A 27,377-nucleotide genomic window follows, 5' to 3' on the forward strand; every position below is an offset into this window, starting at 1 on the left:
CTCTTTCCCAGTTCAGCTACTGGTGACATCTAGCCAGTTGCTCAGGCCAAAATTTCAGTGTCATCCTTGTGTCCTTTCCTTCTCTCACACCCTGTGTCCAATCCATCAGCAAGTCATGTTGAATTTGCCTTCTGAAAATGTCTGAATTTGGACCACTTCTGAATCAAGTTATCAACCTTTCTCTCCTGAATGTTGGCAGTAGTCTCCTCACTGTCTCCTTGCTATGTCCTAGACCCCTTAAGTCCATTCTCAATGCAGTAGAAGGATTGATCCCTTTAACCAGGTCAGTTCATCTCAGTGCTCCTATCGTAAGTGCCAGGACCCTCCATTTCATTCAAGTAAAAGTCAGAATCATCCCAATGTCCAACCCCATGTTACCTCTCTGATCCATCCCCTTACAGCTACTCTGCCCTGCCTCTGTTCCAGCCACAACAGCCTCTGCGGTTCTTCCCACACCCCAGGCTGCTCCAACCCAGCCCTTTGCATGTGTTCTTCCCTCTGCCCAAAACACACTTCCCCAGATTGCTCATGACTCCCAGGCTTTACTCAATTGCTGGCCACTCAGTGAGGCTTCTAGCTATTGTACTTGAGCTTGCAACCTCCCTACCTGGCCTCATTTTTCTCCAAACTACTTGTCATCATATATGTTACTTATTAGTTTTATGCTCCATCTGTCTCCCCTCCTAGAATACTGATGTCCCAAGAGGTCAGGTGTTTTTGTTTATTTTACTAAACACTGCATTCCCAGTACCTAGAACAATGCCTGGCATATATAGGGACTCAACAAATATTTGCTAACTATTAAATCTAAAGTTGTTTCTTGATTATATTTAATATCAAGTATTCTATTCAGTATTAGAATACTATATAAATGTTGGTCTCGCTAAACTATGCATTACTATATTATTTTAATTTGGAGAAGGGATTGTAAAATATTTTCTTCTTAATCACTGACCTTTAGGTACATGACATCGATTTAAACAAATCTGCCCCAAACAAATCCTGTTTCAGGTATAAAACCATTGTTTATACATTCATTCATTGTAGCTATAGTACATATTCTTTTATTTCAGCTTTTCTTCATCTCTCTATCATTTTTGTTTTCCAGAAAAGAAGCACAATTAGATGAAGAAGGACAGTTTCTTGTCAGAATAATATATGATGATTCTAAAACTTATGATTTGGTTGCTGCTGCAAGCAAAGTCCTCAGTAAGTTGAATGTGACTTTCCTTCTTTGGTTAAGTAACACGTTGAAGTCCAAAGGAATTCATGGTCCAAGATCACATTGGATAGTTATGCACAGCCCTGGTGGGGAAGATATTTACATATAACGTTAGGCTCAGGCCATGCCAGTCCTATTTTTCCTTTTACAAGCTCTTTAGGGAATAGAGCTCTCTGCCTTTTCCCACAAAAAGCCATGTGCTGGGAAAGGAAAAAAATATTGATACTTAATGTAATAAGTTAATAATGTAATAATAACTCAGCGTTATAGTGTCAACAGCACAGTTATTACACAGTATAGTATGCAGAAAATATTATTGCCAGATCTCTTTTGCAATCACAAATTTTGTTAGGTAATAGTAAAAGGAACAGGCAAAGTTCAAAAGAAAGCTTCATAGAAAAAAAGTGTTCTCAAAGTGATGTCTTTTATTCTCATAGTTGTTCATTTTAAACTAGGCTACAGTTGAAATAGAATACAAAGAAGTTTTTTAGCTTTGCAGCTATAACTAAAAGATCAAATACTATCTATTGCAGAATACAAGAATTACAAAAACAGATGGTAAATTGTTAATAAGAGGAAAAATATCCAGCTTCATTAGAAATCAAAATTGACACAAATATGAAATAATTTTTCATATAGATATGGAAATTTAAAAATATCTAATATAATCAAGGATAGAGTTAAAAAGGAAATTATACACATTTTAAATATGATGGGTTTAAGACAGCTTTATTGGAGAATAATTTTGCATCATCAGTCAAAGCGTTTTAAAAATGCTCAAAACCTTTAGGAACTTTTCCTAAGATAATTATTCAGTTTATTTGCATTAAGATTTATGTGTGCTTTCATTTCAGAGTTACCTATATTACCCCAAATTGGAAAAGCTACACTTTGAATAAGAGGGGATTGATTAAATAAATTATTGCATCCTTATGTTGAATAAGACAGTGATTAAAATTGATGTTACAGAAAAAAATCTTAAAGTTTAAGGAAATATTAGTAATTGGATATTAACAAAAAAGCAGTCTTTTAGGGCACATACCATTTTCAAGCAACTTATTAAATATGTATATTTAGGTAAAGAAAAACCGTTTTGCACCAAAATATTATCATGTGCATTCTTGATGACTTTCAAGATTTTCTTGTATTTTTTCAGGACAAATAAATATATTATTTGTCCTGAAATAATATATTTAAAAACATACATTAAATATATGTTTTTAAAAGCTCAAAATTAATTAAGTAGTTTTTCATGGAAGCTGAAAAACTGATTGCTTTGCTATAAGTACAAATTTACACTATCACATGTTTGTATGTTGTCTTCTCAGATTTCATTGGATTGTCCTAGCCAGAAAATTTTTATGTGATCTGTGTTTACTATGCACAAAATTTGAGAATATTTAAAACGTCTTTATTATGTACTTTATCTTCCTTCTTCCAATCAACAGCATTCCACTTATATACTGTTTTTCCTTTTGTTGTCCTTTCAAATCTATGGAATAGATCTCAACGCTGGAGAAATCCTCCAAATGTTTGGGAAGATGTTTTTTGTCTTTTGTCAAGAATCTGGTTATGATACAATCTTGCGTGTCCTGGGATCTAATGTCAGAGAATTTCTACAGGTAAGCAAATTGAGGTTTTATAGTTAAAAGTTCTGAATATGTGATTCTTAAACATAGGCTCCAGAGTATTTTTGTTCAGCCACTTAGATGAGTGTCTCGCTACTGAAATGGAATCATAGTGACATCTTTCTTAAGTCACATACAATAATAGTTATTAGATAGACTTGAATACATTTTAGCGTTTTTGCTTCATATTTTTTCTTTAACTTCTGGTTGCCGACAATAAATACGCAAATTAATATTCTCTGAAAGACTCATCATGGCCTTTCGTGATCAGTTTAACTGTCTTTAAAAATGATTATTTATGCTACTAGTTGTGATTTTACATTTTAGATCTATAACAAGGTCCAATTTTAGGTGTACCTCGTTTGCATAATTAAATAGTGTGTCACCATCTATGATGTTTGACCCGGAGCTCGTTTAGGAGAAAGCACCTTGGCTTTCAAGTCCTCTGCCCTCAAAACAGATTTGAGAACCATTACTCCACGTTCCACATTAATTAATCTACTACAGAGGGAAAAATGGGAGACCTCCCAAAGTCAGTTGCAGGTGAAGTAAAAGATTATGTTGCCAGAGGCCTTGTTTTTCATTCTTGTTAAAATCACCTTAAAAGCTTCGTACTAGTAAAGTATACATTAGATGAGAAACTATTTTTGGATTATCTGTCCTATTTTAAGCGAAGGCATTTGCGAGACCCTCTCCTTGAAACGTGTTAACACTGAAAATGATGCGGTAGTTTGTAAAGGATATTTCTAAACTGGCTGCTGAGAGCAGCCAGATCTTGCTGGAAAATGATGTCAGTGCAATACTAGCTGAACCGAAGCCCAGTTTTGAGGGAATGTAAACGACTTAAAATCCAGCTGCATTATTGATTTAACAGCCAAAATAAGAACTTTACTGTTTAATCAAAATGTCTGTTGTTTACACAGTGACATTTTTCTTATAAACTTAAAACAGCATTAAATCAAGAAGGAAACTGGTTTGCAATTCCCTGCCATAGATTTACCGAACTACTGATGTCAAAAAAAGCTGCCACTTCCAAATGAAGCAGCTGCCAGGAGATATATAAATTAAACGTTAACGGGCTGTATTTAAATGAATTATTTTAAATGGATTAAAGTTTGACATTTAAAAGTATTTTGAGATTTTTGATTTTTGGATACATTTTCCATTTTTTTAATACTTTTGTTGATGCCTGTCACCTTATCAACAAAGTTTCAACTCGCGGTTCCTCTGTGTTAAACTTTTTCAATGGCCGCGTTTACATAATAAAACAAATAATTCAAATACTTTTACAAATTGTTTTTGTTTTACCTTGGCTTATTGTGACCATCTGCTAAATTTGTAACGGCGCAATAAGAAAACAAGCAGCCACTTGACGTGTTTCTTCATGTTCTAGAGCTGTGCTATCCAATAGGATAGCTCACTAACCAAATGTAGCCGAATTTTGAGAATTCTACCTCTTTTCTTCATTTCCCCTACACTTCCGTAGGAAAGTCTACCATTATCTAGAGATTGAGTGGTTTCCCTTCCTCTCTTCATGACTCCTCCCATCTCTTGTTTGTTCTATAACTAATAATCTTTCCGAAATGCAGTATATCTCATCATATTTTCTTGCGTAAGCCCATCAGTGATTCTCCACCGCTCATTGGAAAATGGCAAAAATAATTTAAAGAATTGAAACCGCTTACATCTCCTGCTCATTTTCCCTCTTCCTCTCCCCTAGCTCAGTCAAGAGAACTTTTCTTTTCTTTCTTTCTTTCTTTTTTTTTTTTTAATTTTGCTCTTTCTATCCTCTGAGATTCTGCACCTGCTCTTCCCTTTGTCTGGAACACTGTTCATGCTCCTTTTCACCTAGATAAATCCTGTTTATCCTGTTGGTCAAATTACTCCTTACAGGAAGAGTTTACTCCTGTCTCCAATCTCTACCCTTTTTGACTAGGGGTAACTGGCGTTTCTCATGTTTTCAGAGTGCATCAATTTCCCCAGCCATAGTAGTTCTCACACTGTATTATCATTTCCTGTTTGTTGGGCTGGAATGTAAACTTCGTGAAGCTGGAGACCACACATCATTTCTCAATGTTGGTGCCTCCACAGATGTAATCTGTGTATCTGGAGCTGAATTCATGTCTTTTTTTTTTTTTTTAAATGAAGGTTTGCGGTCTGTATGAAAATAGGAAGCTAGCTCAAGATTAATTGATTTATTAAGAATAACAAAAAGCAATTTTGGGTGAGATTATATAACTTTATTTAGGAGATTGAAATGTGGAAGAATAGACGGCTACAAACTAGACCAATTTCCTTGAGTCAGGAGCTTTGAGTGTGCCATATTTGTTGGGCTAGTATATGGCCTCTGGGAATCGAAACCCAAGTCAACCCACAGCAGGGCCACCAATTCATTTTCAATGGTATTACCTTATCATGACATTATATATTCTTTACCTCCCCAATAACTTTACAGACATTAAAGGAATTATGAAAATGAGCACTGAAGGCTGCTGGATTGACTATTGAAAAATAAATGAGCAATATGTGATCTTAGAGACCAGTCGGGATTTAAATTATGGGTGTGTTTAAAAGTGCATAGGGATCTCAGTTGAATAATCAAACAAATATTCTGTCATAGTTTGCTGGAAATACTGGCTCCTTCGACTAATTTTGGAGTGGTGGCTATTTCGCCCACTCCCTCAATTCGTACACATGAGAGTCTTCTGTCCGTGTGTTTTTTCAGCCTGCAAAGGGGTTTCCTTAAATTCATGATGGCTCCAGGTTTTGGCTTCAAAAACACAACATTGTGATTTAACCAGTCTGTCAGGAGCAAACTGGGATTGATGACCCATCTAAAATCCTTAAATGTTTGTGCAAAGTGTTATTTTGAGAAATACGAGGATTTTCCTGAACAGCTGCGAAAGTCTAATACTTCCCTAAATTATTTATAATATTTCTGAGAAAAAAATGCACCATTCATTTTATTTTTAACTTTTGAATTTCAAAAGGAACTGCTTTCTCAATATCCAAAATGACAATTTCTGTAAACTGCAGTTTTAAAATTGACAAGTGAGGACTTTTAAAGGAAGACAAGTATTTTAGAATTATAAGACTGTTTTCTCTTTGAATAACTGGTATATTTTTACAAAATATTGATTGCCAAATATAGTATTATAAAAGTGGGATTTTTAAACATGAATTTAAAAATTATGGAATAAATGAAATATTTTACACAACTAATTCTATGACTGCCTTTTTTCTTTAAATATTTCTCTTGAGAGGGTGGTAATGATAACTATATATAATTTGAAAAGTTTCATCATTTAAATAATTTAGTGACTGATATAATTTATTTTTAATAAGGCCTTACATTTGTCTTTTTAAATATAGAATGTATTTAAATATAGAAAATTTTTTCTATATTTTTTCCTTTGGAGGGCTATTTCTCAAGGAGAAGCTCCAAGGAAGAAAGGCAGGCACAGCATCATTAAAGCAAGAACTTCTTCCTTGCTCTGACATGCTGCTCACACCCTGACCTTGGTGCTTCCCATTATATGGGGTTGGGTTTTCCACTTTATTTAGGGCTTGCTTATTTAAATTTTTCATGTTTAAATTCTAAAATGACTTCTTTCTCATAAAACTCAAACTATTTTTCAAATTACATGACTCTCATAAATCAGTGCTGGTGTAGATCTTGTTTTCCAGAAGCGTAAGGAATAAAAAGAAAGGAAATGCTGTGCCTCATCCTCTTTCCTTAAAAAGAGAGAAGTTTGCAATGACTGATTTTTAAGATTTTTTCCAGATCTAAACTTCAATAGTGTTCTCAAATAACATAGACAACTCCCTTCTCCCGTCCACTAGGATAAGGATTCTCAGAAACTGCAACATCTCCCTCAAAACTTTCAAGACAAAGGTTCACTCCATTCATTATGTGGATCATTTAGGGATTTTTAGTTAGATACCCTAAAAGCAGAAAAATGAATAGTTAACTTCCAGATATTTTGTTTCTATAATTACCTATGAACTTACTTTTGCCATGCATATTGCAAAGAGAAAATTTGCATTTATTTTGAAACATTCCAAGATCCTTAAAAATATCGAACTTCAAAGTATTTCTCAAAGGAATTATAAATTCTCTTTTGTTTCCTAAATCTGTGGCGTGTCCTAAATCTAGAACTCCAATACAGTTCCCCAGGATGCCAGCACTAGTTTTTCTTCTGTAAATGATATACAATAGGTAACAAGATGAACTGGACTATGAACAGCAGAACTCCTGAGAAAAAATACATTCATTTTGCTTGTAGCAAAACCAGTAAAATGGTATCAGAACATTAAGAAATAGAATGAAAACCTCAGAGTAACCCTTTGGCATCCTGAGGCAAAATAGTTGAGTGGACCTGCTCTCTCTCCCTTTCATGTTTTGTAAATTCATAAATCTAAGAAGGATGAAGAAAAAGCATATCTGAGGTTTGCTTTATTGTTTCCTGGGAACCTACTGTGCTGTGTGATGGAATATATGTTTTTATATTTTTTCTTCCTTCCTTCTTTTCTTTTTTAAATTAAGTTTATTGGGGTAACATTGGTTAATACAATTATATAATTTTCAGATGTAGATTATAATTTCACATCTATATATTCTATTGTGTGTTTACCACCCAAAGTTCAGTTTCCTTCAACTACCACATATTTGATCCCCTTTACCGACTTCACCCTCCCCCTACCCCCTGTATTTGACTTCCTTTACCCCATCTACCTCCCACCTCCTCACCCACCCCCTACCCTCTGGTATGTTTACATTTTTTCTGTATTTGCTTTAATGTATATATTTCTTTGTAATTGGCCATTCAGTGCTTTTCTTTATATATCCTCTTTCACCGGATATGTTCAGAAATAAAACAGAATATCCGTTTTAATATAGAACTCTTGTCCTCCAGAATACATTGCAGCCTTATGGATGAATAGTTAGCTTTGTATAGATAGTATTATAAAATGCAGCCAAGATTTTCTCTTGGCTATTTTGAGAATCTTTTTGTGGCCTTTGATATGACTGCAAACGATTATAGTCTAACAACAAAGAAGACACGTATTTTTAGCAATATAAATGTACTCAAATAAAAATAATTTAATTTCTAAACACAAATTCCATTTCTCATAATAAACAGGCTGTGGTAGTCACTTTAATTTTAAGAGAGTAAAACCAAGTAAGGAAAGCTGTAACTAAAGAAATCCCAAGAGTATTTTTATGTTAGATGCTATCTAAAGAAAATCAATATTACATTAAGTGGTGTCAAAGCTGTCATGCTCTGAGGAAGCACTTTACTTGTCCATTTAATTAATAGTAAATTCAATAAAACAATACATCTCTAGAGAGTTGGTTACTGAAAAGACATAAAAGATGAACATTCTGACTTCGCATGTTTTGCTTTCCCACTTGCTCTGAAGTGATAAATTTAAGCAACATTTTATTATCTATATTAATATCTTTATTTAAATTAAAATAGCTCAGCATTTAGGGTGAAATGCTTATCTTTTTGTGACTCATGATGTAGCTGCATGTAGAAATGTCCTAATAATATAACAACACAAGATGAAAATAGATGAGTATGAAAGTGATATAGGCATGTTGATTTATGATATATTTAAACACTTTGTCGAGGAAAAATTGAAAAAATATTAAAATACGTGTTTCAAGTTATTGGTTGACTCACGTTTTTTTTCCCTTTAAAATGAGCCACAACACGATACCTAGGCCTTAGTACAGTAGGACGTTTCTTAAATGCAGCAACAAGCTCAATTTTGACTTTGTGGGAAATGGAGATAAATAGAGAACTCTTTTGGTGATTTCTCACCAGATTTTCTCTCACATTTTTTGCAGCATCAGCCAAAGTGTAGGGATCTGTAAGGGTTGTGAAGATAAGTTGATGTCTTCCCTTCTCAGAAAAATGTTCCCATGAGAAGTTGTCATAGGAAGATTCCCCGTACTACTCAACCAAGTAAAATAGTTTCAGCATCAGTGCCTCGGAGTTTATATAAACTCTCAATACTCAGTCTGCCAAATTGGGTTCCTTTTACATGGCAATAGCAGCCTCTAGAGGCAATCATGGTGAATTGATGCTTTTGTTAAGAAATAGCCTGACTTGATTATAACGTAAGTTTTTGGGGAGTAAAAAAAAAAAAGCACTGTGGATAAAGGCATTTCAAAAAGAAACTAGATTTACCCAATTGAGGACGTTATTAAAACATTTATTCAAATTAGAATGGCAACCTTTATGACCTACTCAGATGTCATTATCACTTTGAAATCTTTGGACCCCATTCTTTCAGTATGTGTTGTTGAGTCCTTTATTTAAGCATCAAAAGCCACTCTGCACATTTGTTTGTGGTACAAACCATGAACTGCTTAAAGTCAGGGTCCGTGTCATGCAGATTTGTATCCAACCCTCTCCCTGCCTCCAGCCTGCACCACATAAGTGCATGATATGTAATGCACATGCAGTAACTTTATAGAATAAGTGAAGGAATGGAGGGGACAGAAAATTAAACCACAGTTCCATAGGTGTCCCGATGGAGAATTTCTCAAATTTGGACTCCCATGGATTTGCTTCATACTCACTCCAGTTTCTTCCTGATGTCTTATTGGACACTTCTGTTTCCCTAAATTGACCTCTTAGAGACATTTGGAACAAGAACCATAGTTCAATTTTGGCTCATCTCCAGCGCCTTCTTTTTAGATGCATTCTTTTAGGCTCATGGTATTCTCAGATTGTTTTATCTCTCCCATTCTCTTGGTGTATTCTTTTCTGTTGTTGTTGTTTTTTTAAAATTATTATTGCTACCATAACAAATTATCACAAACGTAAGTGCTTAAAACAATGCAAATTTAATAGCTTACAGTTTTTTAGGTTGGAAGTCCACAGCAGGTCTCACTGGACTATGGTCGAGGTGCCAGCAGGGCTCTGTTCCTTTATATAGGCTCTGGGGGACGATCGTTTCCCTGCTCGTTCTGGTGTGTTGACACAGTTCAGCTCCATGTGTTGTCGGGCTGAGGACCTAGTTTCCTTGCTGGCCGTCAGCCGGAGGCTTCTCTAGGGTCCCAGAGGCCCTCTCCTTCCTTGCGTATAGTCTCCTACATCTGAGAACCTGCAACAGGGGGCTGTTTCCTTTTCATGCTACTATCGCTCTGACCTCCTGTCGTTGCACCTCTTCTTCGCTCTAACCAGGAAAGGTTCTTGGCTCTTTAAGGACTCAGTCGCTCATGTGGTTAGGCTGGGTTCGCCAGGTTTATCCAGGATAATCTTCCCAATTCAAGATGCGTAACCTTAATCCCATCGGGATAATCTCTTGCCGTGTATGAAGTATTCAAAGGAATTAGGGTGTGGAAATTTGGGGGAACCATTTATTTTGCCTACTCTACCCAAGGTAGACGTGCTATTTATCCTAGATGTGCTATTTGAGTTATGCCCATTTTATCAGAAGAAATCAAATCTTAGAAAAGTTAGGTAAATTGGCTACATTACCACGAAATGACAATGTCATGCATATACAATTGCCCTAAACATCTGTTAATATGCATTTTTTTGCTTTAGTCAATAACTATGTTTCTTTTTTCTGCTTCAGGCATTCTTTTTATATCCCACTTATTTATCCTTCCTTAAAGTATATTAACTATTAATAGCCACAGATGTTTTTCTTAACTTTAGTTCCAAGCTCTCTGTGGTTCTTGCCTTACAGATGTCTCAGTTCAGCAAGGGAAGGGTGTGCTATGTGAATGTTTGCTGGCCGATCTGTCTTCTTTCTTTACTTTGCTTCCAGAAGGCAACTGCCATTGTGGAAGCAGTATTTATTCATCATTATTTCCTCTTTATTGCAGAACCTTGATGCTCTGCATGACCACCTTGCTACTATCTACCCAGGTATGCGTGCACCTTCTTTCAGGTGCACTGATGCAGAGAAGGGCAAAGGACTCATTCTGCACTACTACTCAGAGAGAGAAGGACTTCAGGATATTGTCATTGGAATCATCAAAACGGTAGCTCAACAAATCCATGGCACTGAGATCGACATGAAGGTAATGATTAGTAACGGACACGCTTCTGAACACAAATGATATGTAGAACATTAAAAATGATACTCTGGATTTATCTTTAGTTATTGCTGTTAGTGGACCTCACCAGAGCGATATATAAACCATAACAGTAACCACATCAGTAGTCTTCTATATTTGGCCTTGGAATGCGAAGATATGCAGGAATACAGGATTTTTTTTTTTTTTCCTCGTGGCAGCAGATTTTTCTTTCTAATTATACATTGCTTAAAGCCACATGAAATGTGGTTTGCAGTCCCTGTGAGCACACGTTAGCTGGGAAGCAGAATATGTGACAGGCTGAGGTGTGGCTTTCAGAATACAAAATCATCATGATAATAATGTGAAGAAATGCTAAGATAATGTATAATTAGATATTATCTTACTGTTCATTGTTTTTTGTGACTTTTTTGTCTGTCCCTGAAATGTAGTTGGAATATTTCATTTCATGAACAAAAGTTCTGCTTTTTTCTAAAAAAAATTAGATTAGTTGGTGAAAGAAACCAAGTCTCATACTTTAAAAATGTGTTGCTATTGATGATACATAGTTTATTTTGAGTGATAATACAAGGTACTGATAGAATTGCTCAATAAGAGAACCATCATTTTTTTTACATTTCTGACCCAGATAGTCTCTCCTAGTCAGCTACTTTTTGTGTGCTCAGCATATTTAGCCCCCAAATCCATTTTCGGTGGCCCCGAGTTTGAGAAAATGGGGAAAAGAGATACCCTCTTTTGGCTTTCTTTCTTTATGGCAGCCCTTTTTTAGAACTCACAGTTATGTTCTAATATATGGGAAGGCTAAACTTTAAGTACAGTACTATACAAATAAAAATTGTAACATTTAAATCAGTTATATTGGAAAAGTATCCCATACATTTAATTTAGTAATGTCATATTAAGTGTCATGGCTTGCTTTCTTTCAAGAGTTGGTGTCCGTTCTTACATGACACTGGCTGGTGATTCTCAGGTGCATCCTTGGTTTTCCTACAACTAGAAAGTGGGACTATGCGTAAAATGACGTCATCAAATGCAGAGACATTTACAAATTAAAACTTTAGGTAAAAGATTGAAATTCTTTCAAAACTGAGAATTCAATCAAAATCTTATATGTGTTTTATTTACAATCTTTGATCCCGACAACAAACTAACACTACTTCTATACTAAGTGAGCCTGTATGAGGGGCTTTGTGCATACTGTGTCTACTCTAGGTTTTGTTTTTTACTTAACCAAGCTGAGCAAGGAGCAGGTACATAGAAACTACAGGAAAGAAACATAAGTTTGGGTACACCTGGAAATATCAGTTACTATGGATTTTAGAGCCTTTGGTATGAGAACGCTCCAAAATTCAAGTTTTTACTTAATTAGGGGGTTTATTTTAGACAATATTTCGGTTGTCTTGTGGCCTTCATTTTTTCAAGTACCCCAAATAGGCTTTTGAAATATTGGCATTTGATAATTGTATTGCGTATATTTAATTTTACCAAAGGCACGCTTTTAATTTCCTCAAGTATTCTTATGTTTAACAGGTCTAGAGCTACCAGACAATTTAACTACTTTCAAAATATTATACTGTGTCACAAAGGGCTATAACACGTATAGGTTAAAAATATGATTAGAAAAGCACTTTGTTATGCCCATTTAAACAAAGCAAAACAGTAGAATTGAAGAATTAATTAGTAAATTTGGATTACATATAATTCAATTCCTGTAGCTAAAATGGAAATAGAGCAGAACATCAAAATTAAACCTGAATTTTAAGATTAACTTTGTTATGTTTGGTTTATGAGGCATCAGGGAAATCAACACTTAGTGGGGCAAATTTTTAAATCCTAAGTAAGACTATTAATGTTTAACCAGTGTAGTAAGTTAGCGTGACAGTTATAGTAGTAATATCCTGATTTCACCAGGAAAGTCATAGCTGAAAGAATATACACAAATATGTCCATGTTAATCTTGATTTACTCTTAGGTCTCAGAATATGCTGCAGTGAACTTCTGAATAAAAAAGTGAAGATGAGCAACATTTTATCTTCATTTATCTGTAACTAAAAAAATATCACCCCAAATGTTTTCCATTTGGATCTGGTTTCAGTCAAAATAGTTTTTTTCCCTTGTAGGAAGATGTGTTGTTTGCAATATCTTACACTCAAAAGAAAAAATCCTTTTCTATACCTTAATAACGCATTGGCTTGTGAATAACATTTTAGAAATGTAGTTATCTTTAAACTATAGAAGTGGTTATTTAGAAATGTAGTTACTTAGCAGAAATTTAGAAACATAGTTATTTCTTTAAATTATACAGCTTTGCTCACTGTTATGATTACTTCCTTAGAATGAATTCCTACATTTAGAATTAAATCAAAGAATATACAATTTTTAAGGAACTTTTATTCATGTTATTAGTCTATTTTTCAGAAAGATTAATCAAAATATCCTCCCAGCAGTGGTATTTGAGATGACCCTTTCTGTATCCTACCTAATTTGCTATTGTAATTTTATATACTTCCCAAGTGATGGATAAAAAAAAGAAATGACATTGCATATATTTTTAAATGTTTATCATTTCATGACCCTCTGTTTGTAAATACTGTTTTTAGCACATTAAATAGTGCTGCTTTGTATGGCTTATAGTTCATTCATTGTAGAAGTACACCTGGCTAAGGGCTAAGCCTACCAAGAAAGGAGGGAGCTTTTCTTCCAATTCTACCAGAACCTGTATGGGCTGCTAGGAGACTGATACCAGATTTGCAATTTTACTGTGAATAATTATTCAGTCTTCAAATTTCGTAAATAAATGTCCAGACATAGTTTTCTATTGTAGGCATGCATAGTATTTGTATATATTAAAAATTTAAAATTAACCCTCTAAATGCAATTCTCATAACCAGTTTCTTAGGTATTTAGATATTTTAAGTAAATTGAAATGCAAACAATTAATACCATTTTCCCCTTGGACGTCCAGGTTATTCAGCAAAGAAATGAAGAATGTGATCATACTCAATTTTTAATTGAAGAAAAAGAATCTAAAGAAGAAGATTTTTATGAAGATCTTGACAGGTTTGAAGAAAATGGCACCCAGGAATCACGCATCAGCCCATATACCTTCTGCAAAGCTTTTCCTTTCCACATAATATTTGACCGGGACCTAGTGGTCACTCAATGTGGTAACGCCATATACAGAGTGCTTCCCCAGGTGAGTCAACATCACATTTCCTTGGGGGCTGAGACAAAAGGCCATAAACAGTCTATTGTTAGGTGTGGCCATTCATTCATTTAACCATTTGACTGTGTATTATTTGGTGTGCAGCATACTGTATATTACATGTTTTTTTAAAATGTGAGCTAAATGTATTTGAGCATACTGTGACTTTTCCTAGGACAACTACTTATTATTATTATTTTTTCTGTTTTAAACACAAGGACCGTGGGAATGAGACAATGGGTAACTTTCTAGTAACAATCAACTTTCACTTATTTATTCATTCATTGAATAAATAGTCATTGGATATCTACTGTCAGAAAATTCAAAATCAACCTTTGATATTTTTAGAGAAAAGAATTTTAAAAACACTAAAGAGGAAAACGATAGAAATTATCATGGGATTTAGTAGCAAAAGTATCAAAGGACAACAGCTGGGGAGATGATGAGGGTCTATGTTTGATTTGCATTATTCAGACCCATTTGTAAAATCCTTTCTTTCCACTTATCTACTAAGTTTTGGAGTTGTACATGACACGCGTCTAGAGATACTTTTTGCTTGTAATGAAAGAGACTTGATAATTCAGGATTAGCCCCAATGGGATCAGGCATAAACCTATAAGTCTGGAAGCAAAATGTGGTACTATGTGGGCTCCTATGCTGGCTCTGCCTCTCCCTCGTTGTTTGACCTGAAGCATGTTACTTCTCCTCTCTCTGCCTATTTTCCCTTTCTTATAGCGTGAGGATAAAAAGCACCAGAAGAACATTTAATCTAGTCCCTTGTTCATTATAAGCAACAAATAACTGTTACCTATTATTATTAACTGTCTTTTGATAAACTGTGAGTGTTTGCTGGTGGTTTAGATTTCATTTTAAGCCATAGGCATTTAACACCTCCTGCTACATTTTAAAAGATAAATTTCCATTCTTTCTTCTTTGAAAATGCTTCTCTTATTTCTTAGCTTATATTTGAATATTAGTCATCTGAATCAATATTAGGGTTTATGTACATGAAACTATCTGATGTCCATCAGATAGTCACTGAGTTGCTACAGGTCAAGGTATGAGCCCATAGTTGAGGTCTGTTTCCTACGAAATAATGTATTTCTGTATTTATATATAATTGAGCTGATTTATTATAATAACATCAAATTATAAAAATTGTTTTGAATAATTAAGTATTCTTTTCTTTTTATCTACATTTAAGCTCCAGCCTGGCAATTGCAGCCTTTTGTCTGTCTTCTCTCTGGTCCGTCCTCATATCGACATTAGTTTCCATGGAATCCTTTCACACATCAATACAGTTTTCGTATTGAGAAGCAAGGTAATTAAGACAGTATTTTATTAAATGTGATTACATAAGGTATGTTACATATTAGAAGTGTTCTGAAGGAAAAAGTAGCGACTCTGACATCCTATGACTGAAGGTGTAGCAAAATCAGAACCAAACTTCAAAGGGACTTCTATTTCAAAGGCACTGTTACTATTTTTGGTTTGCTTGAGGGACAGTGGAACTCTGTCAACTGATCAGGATTAACAAAATTTAATTGTTGCGAACATTTTGCTGAGACAGCCCAGTTTCACATATTAAACCAACACCTTTTACAGCTACAGTGTCCTATTTTAGAAATAGGAAGAACTGATAAAGGTCTTTTAAAAAACTTCACCCATTTTCCTAAAGTGTCTATTATTCTTGGTGCCATTTTTGTTGGAAAACAAAAGCGATAAAATAGTCATTCAGTTGATAATGTTTGTAGTACGCAGATCTCACAGTTTCTGTCTCTGGGACTGATGCAGCAAAGGTATCCTAGAGTACACACTTCCTCCTTCCTGCAGCCCTCCCAAAAGGTCTTTCATACACGTACTTTATATATTTGGGATTAAGTACATCCAGCTGCTCTGTGAATGCAGGGGTAGGGAGTGGAGAGGCTTGGTTTATTCTTTGATGAAGCCTGGTAATTTACATTGCAATTTACTAGCCATATTGGAAAATCAGAAAAAAAGATTCATAGAAGGTTTGCATAAATATGTGAACAACAGTACAGCTACTGTCTTTCTGGATTCGAAGGAGATAGTCTAGTTACTTTTCTACAGGGTTTGTAAGAGAGCCTCTAAGCTTGTTCCCTGGCAGAACTCTGATGAAATGCCCTCTTCTGTTCTAACTGGTACACTTATTCTCCCTCATGGTTTGGTGGGAAATGAGTTAGATGTGCCCTTCTTTTTGCTAAATTGTTAGATAGAGAGAAAGTCTCTGGTTAATGGTTATGTCTTGCCTTTTCAAGGAAGGATTGTTGGATGTAGAGAAATTAGAATGCGAGGATGAACTGACTGGGACTGAGATCAGCTGCTTACGTCTCAAGGGTCAAATGATCTACTTACCGGAAGCAGATAGCATACTTTTTCTGTGTTCACCAAGGTAATCATTTTTAGATTCATTATAATAGATAAAAGTATCCATCTTTAGCTAACAGAAGAACTCAATGACATTTTGTTCAATTATGTCTACATATTCTGAAGTATAATTAGATTTTACAACTTTTGTTGTACACCTCTCTATCACAAGGTTAATGTCATTTAACATTTGTAATAAACTCAGGAGAAATCACATATTCTATTTTACTTGCCATGTCCTAAACAATCTGTTAAGTGTTTATGCCATTAGATCACACTGTACCTCATCTTCTGTTAGCTAATTCTATAGCTTTGTACCTTCCCAACAGACATCATGTAGAAAAGCAATTCTGAAAGCATCTAATTTGGTGGCATAAACACATAGATAGAGTTGACACCATGAAATGACTTTTGAAATTATTTGTGGGTTTCAGCTATTTTATATTAAAAATGTTTAGCTACTTTAATTAGGATACAGTATTTAAAATATAATATGAAGTTGAAATTTATGTTATTTGTAATAAACATTAGAAGGAAATATAACTGTAGGTTGGTGTTGCCTCGATCTGATAAAGTATTTTACGTAAAGGTGTATGGAATTCAAAATACAAATAAATATACCAAAATTTGCTTTAGAATGATAGAAAAAGATAACTGTGGAATTTGCCATTAGGTGATATTTTGTGTGTTTATAACTTTACGTATCCAAAATATGTGCACAGTATTTAGTAACATACTCTAGAAAGCATGTTTTGGTGGTTCTATTGGCTTAAAATTTAATATATAGTCTACCGTGATCACTTTCCATTTAAAGATACTGTCAAAATTTCTGTGACATCTTTGTAACAACCTCCTTTGATATTGTTAACATAGTTTTAAAGACTATCTAAAGCTAATGATGATTTTCCCTGAGAATATATATGAAAACAAAAGATAAAAAATTAAGAAATATACATGTTTTTATTAATAACCTCCATTGACCTAATTATATCTTCATTTGCTATCAATAAGTGTTTTTTCTTGTGCCTCTTTCCAAGTAGGGCTTCAGCAGAATGACAGTTTCTCAATGGGGACAATTTCTAGTCCTGGAGATAAAGGTTCCTTTGGAAACAGAAACAGAAAATTTGAGTCTACCTATTAATTACAATATGCAGAAATTGGTCACATAGTGACATATTCGCCAATTGTCATGTGGTACCAGTCTATGTGTGTAGAAAGATTTGTACTCAAATTAAATAAAAAGATTAACTAAAAACAATTTTGCTTGCAAAATAATTTCAAGATGATTAGTTTAAATTTAGGAATGTGTTAATAGTTTATCAAATAATAAAAACATTTTAGAAAAATGAGACAATTTGATTAAGTCTTCTAACTCAATATGAACATTTTTAAAGATTAATTTTATTTTAAGCTTATAATCTTTTTTTCTCTACTCATTTGCCAGATGATCTGGCCTCTTTCCAGAGGGATCTATTTCTGCAAGTGAGCTTTAACTTACACATCCATTTTAACAAAATCTAAAGAGACAATGTGCTTCATTAGTAAACTCTTTGATTATTTGATTTTTCTACCTTGGCACGCTAGCTTTTGCTTTGATTTATGGACATTTCTGCTGAGAATATATTATAGGGAGACATTTTATTAAACCAAAATTGTTCAGTAAAATCTCAACTGAATTATGTCATTTTAGAAAAATTCTTATTGTGAATGCCCAGAAGTAATTACTTTGCATTTAAAAAATTCAAGCCAATAATATAACTGTAAGACATTTTAACCAAAGAATAAATTTTTAAAAAGCAACCTTTTACTTACCAGATCTTCACTGAATCAATAAACATTATGTTGTTCTAAAAATGACTTAAGTTGCAAAGATACATAAAATTTAGCACTTTTAGATAGTTTCAAATAAATGAGAAAAATTAGTCACAGAACAGAGTAATAGAAGAAATTAGAACAAGAAGTAAGAGTAGTATATAAAAATACATATCAGAAAGTCATAAATATGTAAAATACTTGTTGAAGATGGGTCATAAGTCCAGTTGTAAACTTTCAATCATCTTGTTTAGAAGAAAAAACTATCAGTTACAGGAGTCACAGAATCCATAAGGAAGAAATGAACTAGTTTCTCAAAAGACACACAATTGTCCTTGTTAAAGTGAGTAAAGGTAAATTTTAATTTATCTCTTGATAATGAGGAAAAAATGTGGTAATAAATCACAGCCTTGTGTTAAATGCCTGAGCAGTTTCCATAGGGCAGCTTTTTACATTATCTTTCAATTTAGGCTGACGGCATCAAAAAGTGCAGTTTGACAAAAACGCATTTTAGGTTCACTGCTCTTTGATAGATTTTTAAGTCTCTAAAAGAATGGAGTAACATTCTTTGAGCAATTGTCCAAATTTCTTTTCTTCAGTCTGAGAAGCTTTAGAATGGTAGGAGATGGCAGGATTATACTCCCTGACAGTAATCAAGTTTGGGATTGTCATGTGGATAGGTTGGACTGATTTCGCCTCATTTCTCTGTATAACAGTGTGATGAATCTGGACGATTTGACAAGGAGAGGTCTGTATCTAAGTGACATCCCTTTGCACGATGCCACGCGTGATCTTGTTCTTTTGGGAGAACAATTCAGAGAGGAATACAAACTGACTCAAGAACTGGAAATCCTGACAGACAGGCTGCAGCTCACTTTAAGAGCCTTGGAAGATGAAAAGAAAAAGACAGACACGTAAGTATGTCACCTTGTGCTTGAAGGACATGGTGGTTTGGCATCGTACATTTTGACTCTACTATAGCAAAGATTAGTAATCAGACTAAAAAGGCATGGGGCCATTGAAGCTCCAGAGTAGCAAATAAACTCTTCCAATCACTTAAAACAGAAGTTATGAGTACAGAAATAAATCAGTCCAAATGGTAGTGGAGATGTTTTCTATTTTTACAAACCAAGCTGAAAAAATATGGACTAAAACATCTCTGAAAATCACTAGAAAAATTCAAATTTGTAAGGTCCAACTATCCTGTTCATTCATTCTTTTATGGAAGAAATATGGATTGAGCATCCTCTATATGCCAACGGGTGGCCAAGTGCTGAGGATTACCCTGAACTTAGAGTTGGCCATTATATTTTAAAGTTTTTTTTTCTTGGATTCTGCATTATTTTAAGGTTTGGCTGATATGAATCTGACAGATTATAATGTCATCTGTAATGACAACAATTATGTCTGTAAATACAAAGATTAGCAAAAAAATAAAAATACAGAACTACTATTTTTCTGTGAATGGAAGATTAAATTATAAAATATTGGGCATGTACCCTTAAGGTAATACTTCATTTTTCAAGTAATTCATTTAAACAAGTACATATTGTGCATACTACTTGAACTCTTTCATGTATAATTAAAAACACTAAGTCACCGAGATTCATAAGATATTTTTCCCAGGGTCTCTGTGTTAATTCTTAACATTTACATAATAGAGAATTGAACTGATCTGCCTTACTTCCATAAGAACTATTTCACTCTACTAAACAGTCAGAATATTGATAATAGTATCATTTTCTATACTGTTCTTGCATTGATACATGCTTAGTTGCCCATGGATGGATGCTATGCCCACACAGAAACACATCGGTTAACTATTTATTAATAGCATGCGTGAAATAGAGAATGCCACTTAAATACCTGTCTCTATCCATAGCTTTTTAATTATTTTTTCCAATTAAACCATTTTACCGAGGGCCTTCAGGGGAGGGTGGAAGTGCTGGGAAGACGATATCTGATGTCCTCTGCCAGGCCGCCGAGCTATCTCTAGCTTCACAGCTGCCGAAAGAATCCACAGCATCTTAATTCACTCGTCTTGGCCTTTGTATAATGAAGCTGGAAGCTGTGTTTAGTTTCTTTGAGACAACTTCACTTTCCTCATGGTCTGAAACTGACTCCCTAATCTATCCAAGTACTTTGCAAATTTCAGAAAATACACGGGGCAGGCAGCTCAAATTTTTCCCACTGCTTGAAAAACGATTCAAACCGTATGTTTTATTGTTATCTGGTACAACTTCATCCATGAAAAATATCACATTTTGTGGACCTTGTAAAACAGTGCTAGAGACTAAGGTTCAAAGTCGTATGGGTTTGTAAATTTGAGTTACTCAGTATCTTGCTCTGGGTTGTTATCTTAGGAAACCACCTAGGTAATGTTTTGTTTGTAAATATTTATCAAGGTGATTCCATTATTAACTGTTTAGTTTTATTTTTCTTTAAAGCTCAGGAGTTCTGTTCACGTTTAATATTCAAATATAGTTTTTAAATATTTTATAAATGTTTAAAAGTTAAATATTAAAGTATGGGGAAATTTCTCTAAAGCTAGGCAGAATAATAAGAGCTCAGCTCCATTTGCACATTAAACTTCTCTGGCGATAGAGAAAGGGAGGAGGCATCATTTGTTCTCTTGAGCCCTCATGCCAAGAGCCCTTAGGTCTCGCTATAAATCCATCATAGTCATCTTTCCCCTGTTGTGTTTACCGCACTTGTCCCCTCAGCATGATCCCTGATGTCACTGTAGTTGTGTCAGGGTTGCCGATAGAAACAAATCTTTTCTTGTCCAGACCAATTTCCACCTGTCTTACCAGTTTCTTCTGTAGAAGAGTGAGGTGTGAACGAGTCCGAAGAGAAATCTGCTTCTTTCAATACTTTACAACAATTGAGATGAATTTTTTATTCCTGGGAGATAAACATGTTCCTGGTATTGTGATACTTATACAGTGTTTTAAGTGCTGCTGGTGACAACTTTTATACTTTGACTTCTTATTGCCAGTTCTTTGTCTATGGGTTTGGCTTGTTTTGATTTGGTTTGAATTGGTATATTTTGTGTATGTCCTGTTTTTACTTATTAATATGGCTAATATTTGATACTAATATTGGAGGTGTCCTATAAGAATTCAGGCCTCTATGGTGCAAACGACATTAATGTTCTATGAAATGGCCAATAGAAGCACTAAAACTATTTCCAGCATTTCTTACCATGGCTTTTTTCTAATCCCACTGAATAGGTTGCTATACTCTGTCCTTCCTCCATCTGTTGCCAATGAGCTGAGACACAAGCGTCCAGTGCCTGCTAAAAGATATGACAATGTGACCATCCTCTTCAGTGGCATTGTGGGCTTCAATGCTTTCTGCAGCAAGCATGCATCTGGAGAAGGGGCCATGAAGATTGTAAACCTTCTCAACGACCTTTACACCAGATTTGACACACTGACCGATTCCCGGAAAAATCCATTTGTTTATAAGGCAAGTCCTGATCATTTCGTAAAGCAGCGCTGTTCAGACCCTGCCCTCCAAAGGCACTGCAGAGTTCTCTGACGGTAGCCTTGATATATTAACTAATCCTCTACGCAGTCAATATTTGTCATTATCCTAAATAATCACCTCTCGCTTTAAAAAGTTCTCTTCCTTGTAACCAGAATGAATGGAGCAGATGATTCCTTAGTTAAAATGAAATGTAATAAAATAAAATGGCCTTTTTTGTACTTACATTAATAAATCTGAGCAGGTTGTTTTATCATACATAATATAAGCATAGCATTCATTTTTGTGCTCTACATGAGAATTCTTACTGAAATACATAAATGTTTTGCACGGTAAAGAAGTCATGCAGCATGGGAAATTTTAGATAACGTAACTTGAAGATAAACATTTATAAGGCATTTCGACCCGAGGTTTCAATGAGAAACAAATTTAATATTGGAAAAATGAAGTAATTTGCTTGTTAAGGGAAAGAATGTTAATTAAACCATCCCCAGGCATCTGGAGTAATATAAGTGCCACAAGAACTATTTATTTTATGGTTGTTTTCTGGGGTACAATGTAACAATTGATTGAGCACGTCATAAAAATGAATGGTTAATGACCATGAAAAATCATTGAACTTCAGGCAGTGGCTCTTGTGCCATCAAAATATCACTGTTTTATTGTGAAATAAGGCAATAATATCGTTCTGCTGAATTATAAGGGCATCTGAGGTAAGAACTCAGAATTTACAAAAGGAAAAATAATGCCGTGTCTGTACTTGCCTGTAATCAAAGTGCCATGTGTGTAAATTTCAAATAATTACAAGGTTTCATCTTGGAATTGAATGCATTAGAGTTTTTGTAAAACTAAGTGGGAGAAGAGTTTAAAGTTACTGATAGTCTTGGACAAATGTTTTTTTAAATAGGGTTAGCAAATGAAACAGTCTTGTTTATGCTAACCAATAAACATCTAAATATATGTGCTATGTTAGGTGGAGACTGTCGGTGACAAGTATATGACAGTGAGTGGTTTACCAGAGCCATGTATCCACCATGCACGATCCATTTGCCACCTGGCCCTGGACATGATGGAGATTGCTGGCCAGGTTCAAGTAGATGGTGAATCTGTTCAGGTTAGTAAATAAAATAGATATTATAATAGTGGTAGCAGATCTCTGTGGGCAACAAATCATATTCTCGACCAGGCAATCATTAATTACGTGTAAGGAAAAGCATCTTCACAACAAAAACTGCAATACTTTATTGAGCTCATTGTATCACATTCTTTCATGGAGACGGCAAATCTCTCCACCTGTCTGGAATTACCCCGTCTGTCCCATGTGCTGAATGTCATGAGGATGAGATAAAATCTCCTATCCTTTATTTTCAGGTTTCTTTTTTTGTGTCTCATATAAGTTGCCTGATTCACATTTGAATCCCTCAGACTTTAGAAAAAGAATAATTCTCTTGGAAGATTTTTTGAGAGTTTTCATTTTGTCTGTAATATACTCAAAAGTTCTTCTAGAGAATTCTTAAGATTTTTATATGCTGAATCAACATTATTATGTAATATAAAATAAGCAAATTTTAGTGTATTAGTGATTGAAGTTATTGAAGCAAAGCTTTGATTTCTGCAGATAACGATAGGGATACACACTGGAGAGGTGGTTACAGGTGTCATAGGACAGAGGATGCCTCGGTATTGTCTTTTTGGAAATACGGTCAACCTCACAAGCAGAACAGAAACCACTGGAGAAAAAGGAAAAATAAATGTGTCTGAATATACATACAGGTAAGAGAATGTGTCTTGGTATTTATTGATTTGCAAGGAAAATGTCTTTGCATGTGGTTTAATTCTCCGAGTGATTTTTGTTACCTTGAAGCCGTAATCATCTTCGCTCTTACAATTGTTTATTTATTTATTTTTTAAATTTTATTTTATTAGTTTCAAGTATACAGTACATTGGTTAGATGTTTATACAGTTTATAAAACGTTCCCCCTGATTGCTTTTTCTCTCCTTTGGCTCTTCACCTAGCCATTACATTAATGCTCACTGCATCCTCTGTGCCATGCTCGCCATCCCCAGGGTTGTTTATTTTTTATTGGAAAAGATCGTGTCATTATTTCCAGTTTAAAAGATTTCATGCCATCTTAGGAGTTCCCGATATGACTATTGTCCCCCATACCTTGAGTTACCTTTAAATATAACTTTAGCATCTCTCCTTAATGTCTCGATATATAACTTTGGTACATGTCACTTTCTCTGTGCAACTATTTTCCATACCTCTCTCCCTACTCCCTGTCGCCTGACTTTCAGATGTCTTATGACACCAGAAAATTCAGATCCACAGTTCCATTTGGAGCACAGAGGCCCAGTGTCCATGAAGGGCAAAAAAGAACCAATGCAAGTTTGGTTTCTATCCAGAAAAAATACAGGAACAGAGGTATGACTAATCAGAGCCTAATTCTTTTTTTTTTTTTTCAAGACAATCTATAAATTTGGGGAGCTAAATCATAACCATTGAAAATATGTTTCATTTGAAAAGAATTCTTGCTCACAGAAATGAATTCTTCAGTAAAGCAGGAGAAATGCTGCACAGTTAACGGTCTAGTTAGAACAATAAATACTTCTTAGGGGATACTTTATGGCTGCCGGCTTTTGTCCTCTAATGAAATTAAAACCGAACGTACTGCATAGAGAAAATCTGTTTTGTTGTTCTTGTTCTTCCTTCCTAATATGGCTCAAACACGACTGAGGTCAGTGGGCTGCGAGGGGATCCTCCTGGCCTTCTTCCTTCAACTCCCTGAGCTGTTCTGAGATCCCCATCAGCATTTCTTGGCCCTTGGTCTTTGTGAGAACCAAGCTGTCTTCCTGTGGAGTGTTTGGGGATCTTTGGAAATCCTAATCCTTGTGTGTTCTAGAGAAGAGTGATTGATAATTTTTCAGAATCTAAGTGATTCTGTCGGAAGCTTTAGGTTCATGCTGGTACCTTGGTTGTACTCCAGCCAGAAGCCATGTGCTGGAGTGGATCTCAGAACATTGGCAACCAGACTGGAATCCTGTCACTGCCTGAGGACTTATACACAGGGAGGTCATGCTCAGCCTTTCCCCACTGACAGAGTGTCGCATCCGAAAACGAGTTTGACACTTTGTTCCCCTGTTGATGCATTGGTTCTTTAGCGGGGGTGTGACTACTTGATTATGTTTCTTTTCCTGTGTGCATACCATTCCCTAAAAATGCTTTTAGAGTATAACAAATCCTAAAAGGAAAGGAATGCCAAGTTTTAAAATATTTACCTTTATCTTCTTTCAGCTGTTTTTACTTTCAATAATTTACTTAGGAGGTTGGCATGCTTACTGATGTTGTTCTGATAAATTAAACTATACCTCAAGTGTGGGGTATTTCAGTTGAGTGGCCCTGTTCCACCCAAAGTTATGATGAGAATGACAGAAAAACTGTAGATATGAATGCAGATCACAATCTTATAGAAAATAAAAATTTGAGGGATATTATAAGCTTTATTATCACTGAAAATTAATCTCTTGTTTCTTCTACTTTTTTAAGGAATCAAAGCAGGATGATAACTGAATCTCGGGCTGTGGGAAGAAGACTGTGATGAGATTCCACTTACGCCCTAACATATGGCAAGCCTAGGAGCGATTATCAACTATGGATACAGATTTTTGCTTTGTCCTTTTCAGTTATCCCAAGCCTTTCTCCTAGGTATATCTTTCACTATTCAACTTTAGCTCTGCTTTTGATTCTTTTCAAGGTTTAATATGTTATCTAAAGTTTGGCTTTAGATGTGAGTGACGTGTGCTTCATGTGTCTTAAAATCTACTATGAGCTTTGCCTAACTTGGTAATTTGCAAGTAGTAGGCACCCAATAAATATTTGTTGAATTTAATTAAATGAAACTGAACAGTATTTGGCCATGTGTGTGCAGACCGTGGTTTACCAAATCAGTTTCGTGCTCCATATATACGTATATGTATATTTTAATGACTATAACATAACAAACTTTATATCGTGTTGGTGTATATCATTATAGAAATCATTTTCTAGAAGAGTGAATTCTAAGTTTTAGGGAAAAAATAAGATTTATTTTCAGACTCCCAAAGTAAGAATTAATATACCATGCTAAGAAAATAGTGACTATTTTGAATTATGCTAATTTTCCTTCAGAAATAGAAAATGTGCATTTTTGGTATTAAAATATTTGGTCACTCATTCAAATCATGTGGTAATTATAATGCCTCTAAAATGCTCTCATTTGTAGTTTATCTCTTGTATTAAATCTCATTAAAAACATGTAGCTGTTGTAGAGAGCTGCAGTTTCCCACTGAGCTGTTACATTAGCTTGAGATCCAGGTTTTGGACTCTAACCACATCCAGGAATAAAGCTGGAATCACCGTGGAGAGGCTCTGTGCATCAGAGCCCTCCCTGGCCTTTTATTCCCAGAAATGAGCTTCTTTTTCTTAGCTTAGGAGAAAGTAATTACATCTGAGACATCATGTTCAGAAAACTTAGTTTAATTTTGACATAGAATGCATTCTTATTGGAATAATTGGCCTGTCATTCTTAATTGTCTCTGATAATTTATTAATATCTCTCTTTATAAAATATAGTGCAAGTACTTTTGTGTGAAAATGTTTGTCTTTAAAGTTAATATTTCATATCAACACATCAATATATGTATAAATGTTCCATGTTAATGTGCAACAAATCTGCAATAAATTATTTTTTCCACTTGTCTCTAAACAGTTTTTACTTCAACAAAATGATATTCATGTTATTTGCCATTTTATGAGATTAATGTTATTTTTGTAAATATATTTTATGATTTTACCTGTTATAAACTTTGAGTTAATTTCAATTCACTTGTCGTTACAAAGTTTAATGGCTCCTCTTACACAGGCAAATTCTCAAATGCTATTTTTCGTTAGTACAAACAAAATGACAAAAACAAGACTATACCTGGAGGGGAATACACAGATAAATATACAATGACATCAGCTCTTGAAGTGCTCACAATTTTTTAGGAGTGAAAGACACATATACAAATAATAAAAAATAAGTGATATTCATAGTGATAAAGTATATTCAAGACACAGAAAGAATACTTAAAGAATGAGACATGAGAGGACAGGGTAATGAAGCCTCTATCAGAACCTGAAAGGACCGGCTGGAGAGCATCCAGATTGGTGAGCGTGTGGATGCAGGGAGAGTGAGGCTCGTGGAGGGGACATGGATGCTCTGCACCCTTTCCCCAAACTCTGTCCCATACGGCTCTTCCATATGGCTGTTCCTTAGTTATATCCTTTCATAATAAACCAGTAATCTAGTGAGTAAAATGTTTCTCTGAGTTTGTGTGCCGCTCTAGCAAATTAAGGGAATCTAAAGAGGGGGTTGTGGGAACCTCGAATCTATAGCTGGTTGGTCAGAAGCACAGGTGACAACCTGGGCTTGTGATTGGCCTCTGATGTGGGCACAGTTTTGTAGGACTGAGCCCTAAACCTGTGGGATCTGATGCTATCTTCTGGTGGATAGTGTCAGAATTGAGTTGAATTGTAGGACACTTGG

The 27,377-nt window shown here is 34.9% G+C and overlaps 1 protein-coding gene across 2 annotated transcripts in view; it reads left to right on the forward strand.

The window, feature by feature from the left end:
• GUCY1B1 (guanylate cyclase 1 soluble subunit beta 1) overlaps positions 1-26,555 on the forward strand; it is a 40,793-nt gene extending 14,238 nt beyond the window's left edge. Inside the window, exons 1-13 of one of the 2 annotated variants that reach the window (XM_025050403.1) lie at positions 990-1,011; positions 1,109-1,209; positions 2,726-2,844; positions 10,703-10,900; positions 13,881-14,111; positions 15,325-15,441; positions 16,400-16,533; positions 19,037-19,234; positions 21,554-21,791; positions 22,783-22,923; positions 23,428-23,582; positions 24,109-24,235; positions 25,358-26,555. In XM_025050403.1, the coding sequence (XP_024906171.1) occupies positions 2,752-2,844; positions 10,703-10,900; positions 13,881-14,111; positions 15,325-15,441; positions 16,400-16,533; positions 19,037-19,234; positions 21,554-21,791; positions 22,783-22,923; positions 23,428-23,582; positions 24,109-24,235; positions 25,358-25,381 (1,656 nt within the window). In that variant the 5' untranslated portion in view covers positions 990-1,011; positions 1,109-1,209; positions 2,726-2,751 and the 3' untranslated portion in view covers positions 25,382-26,555. Of the gene's footprint in view, positions 1-989; positions 1,012-1,108; positions 1,210-2,725; positions 2,845-10,702; positions 10,901-13,880; positions 14,112-15,324; positions 15,442-16,399; positions 16,534-19,036; positions 19,235-21,553; positions 21,792-22,782; positions 22,924-23,427; positions 23,583-24,108; positions 24,236-25,357 lie in introns of those variants that run through there. The other variant, XM_006916988.3, reaches the window with a different exon arrangement.
• Positions 26,556-27,377: the final 822 nt, after the last annotated feature.

Source organism: Pteropus alecto, unplaced genomic scaffold (genome assembly GCF_000325575.1).
Source record: "Pteropus alecto unplaced genomic scaffold, ASM32557v1 scaffold166, whole genome shotgun sequence".
NCBI lineage: Eukaryota > Metazoa > Chordata > Mammalia > Chiroptera > Pteropodidae > Pteropus > Pteropus alecto.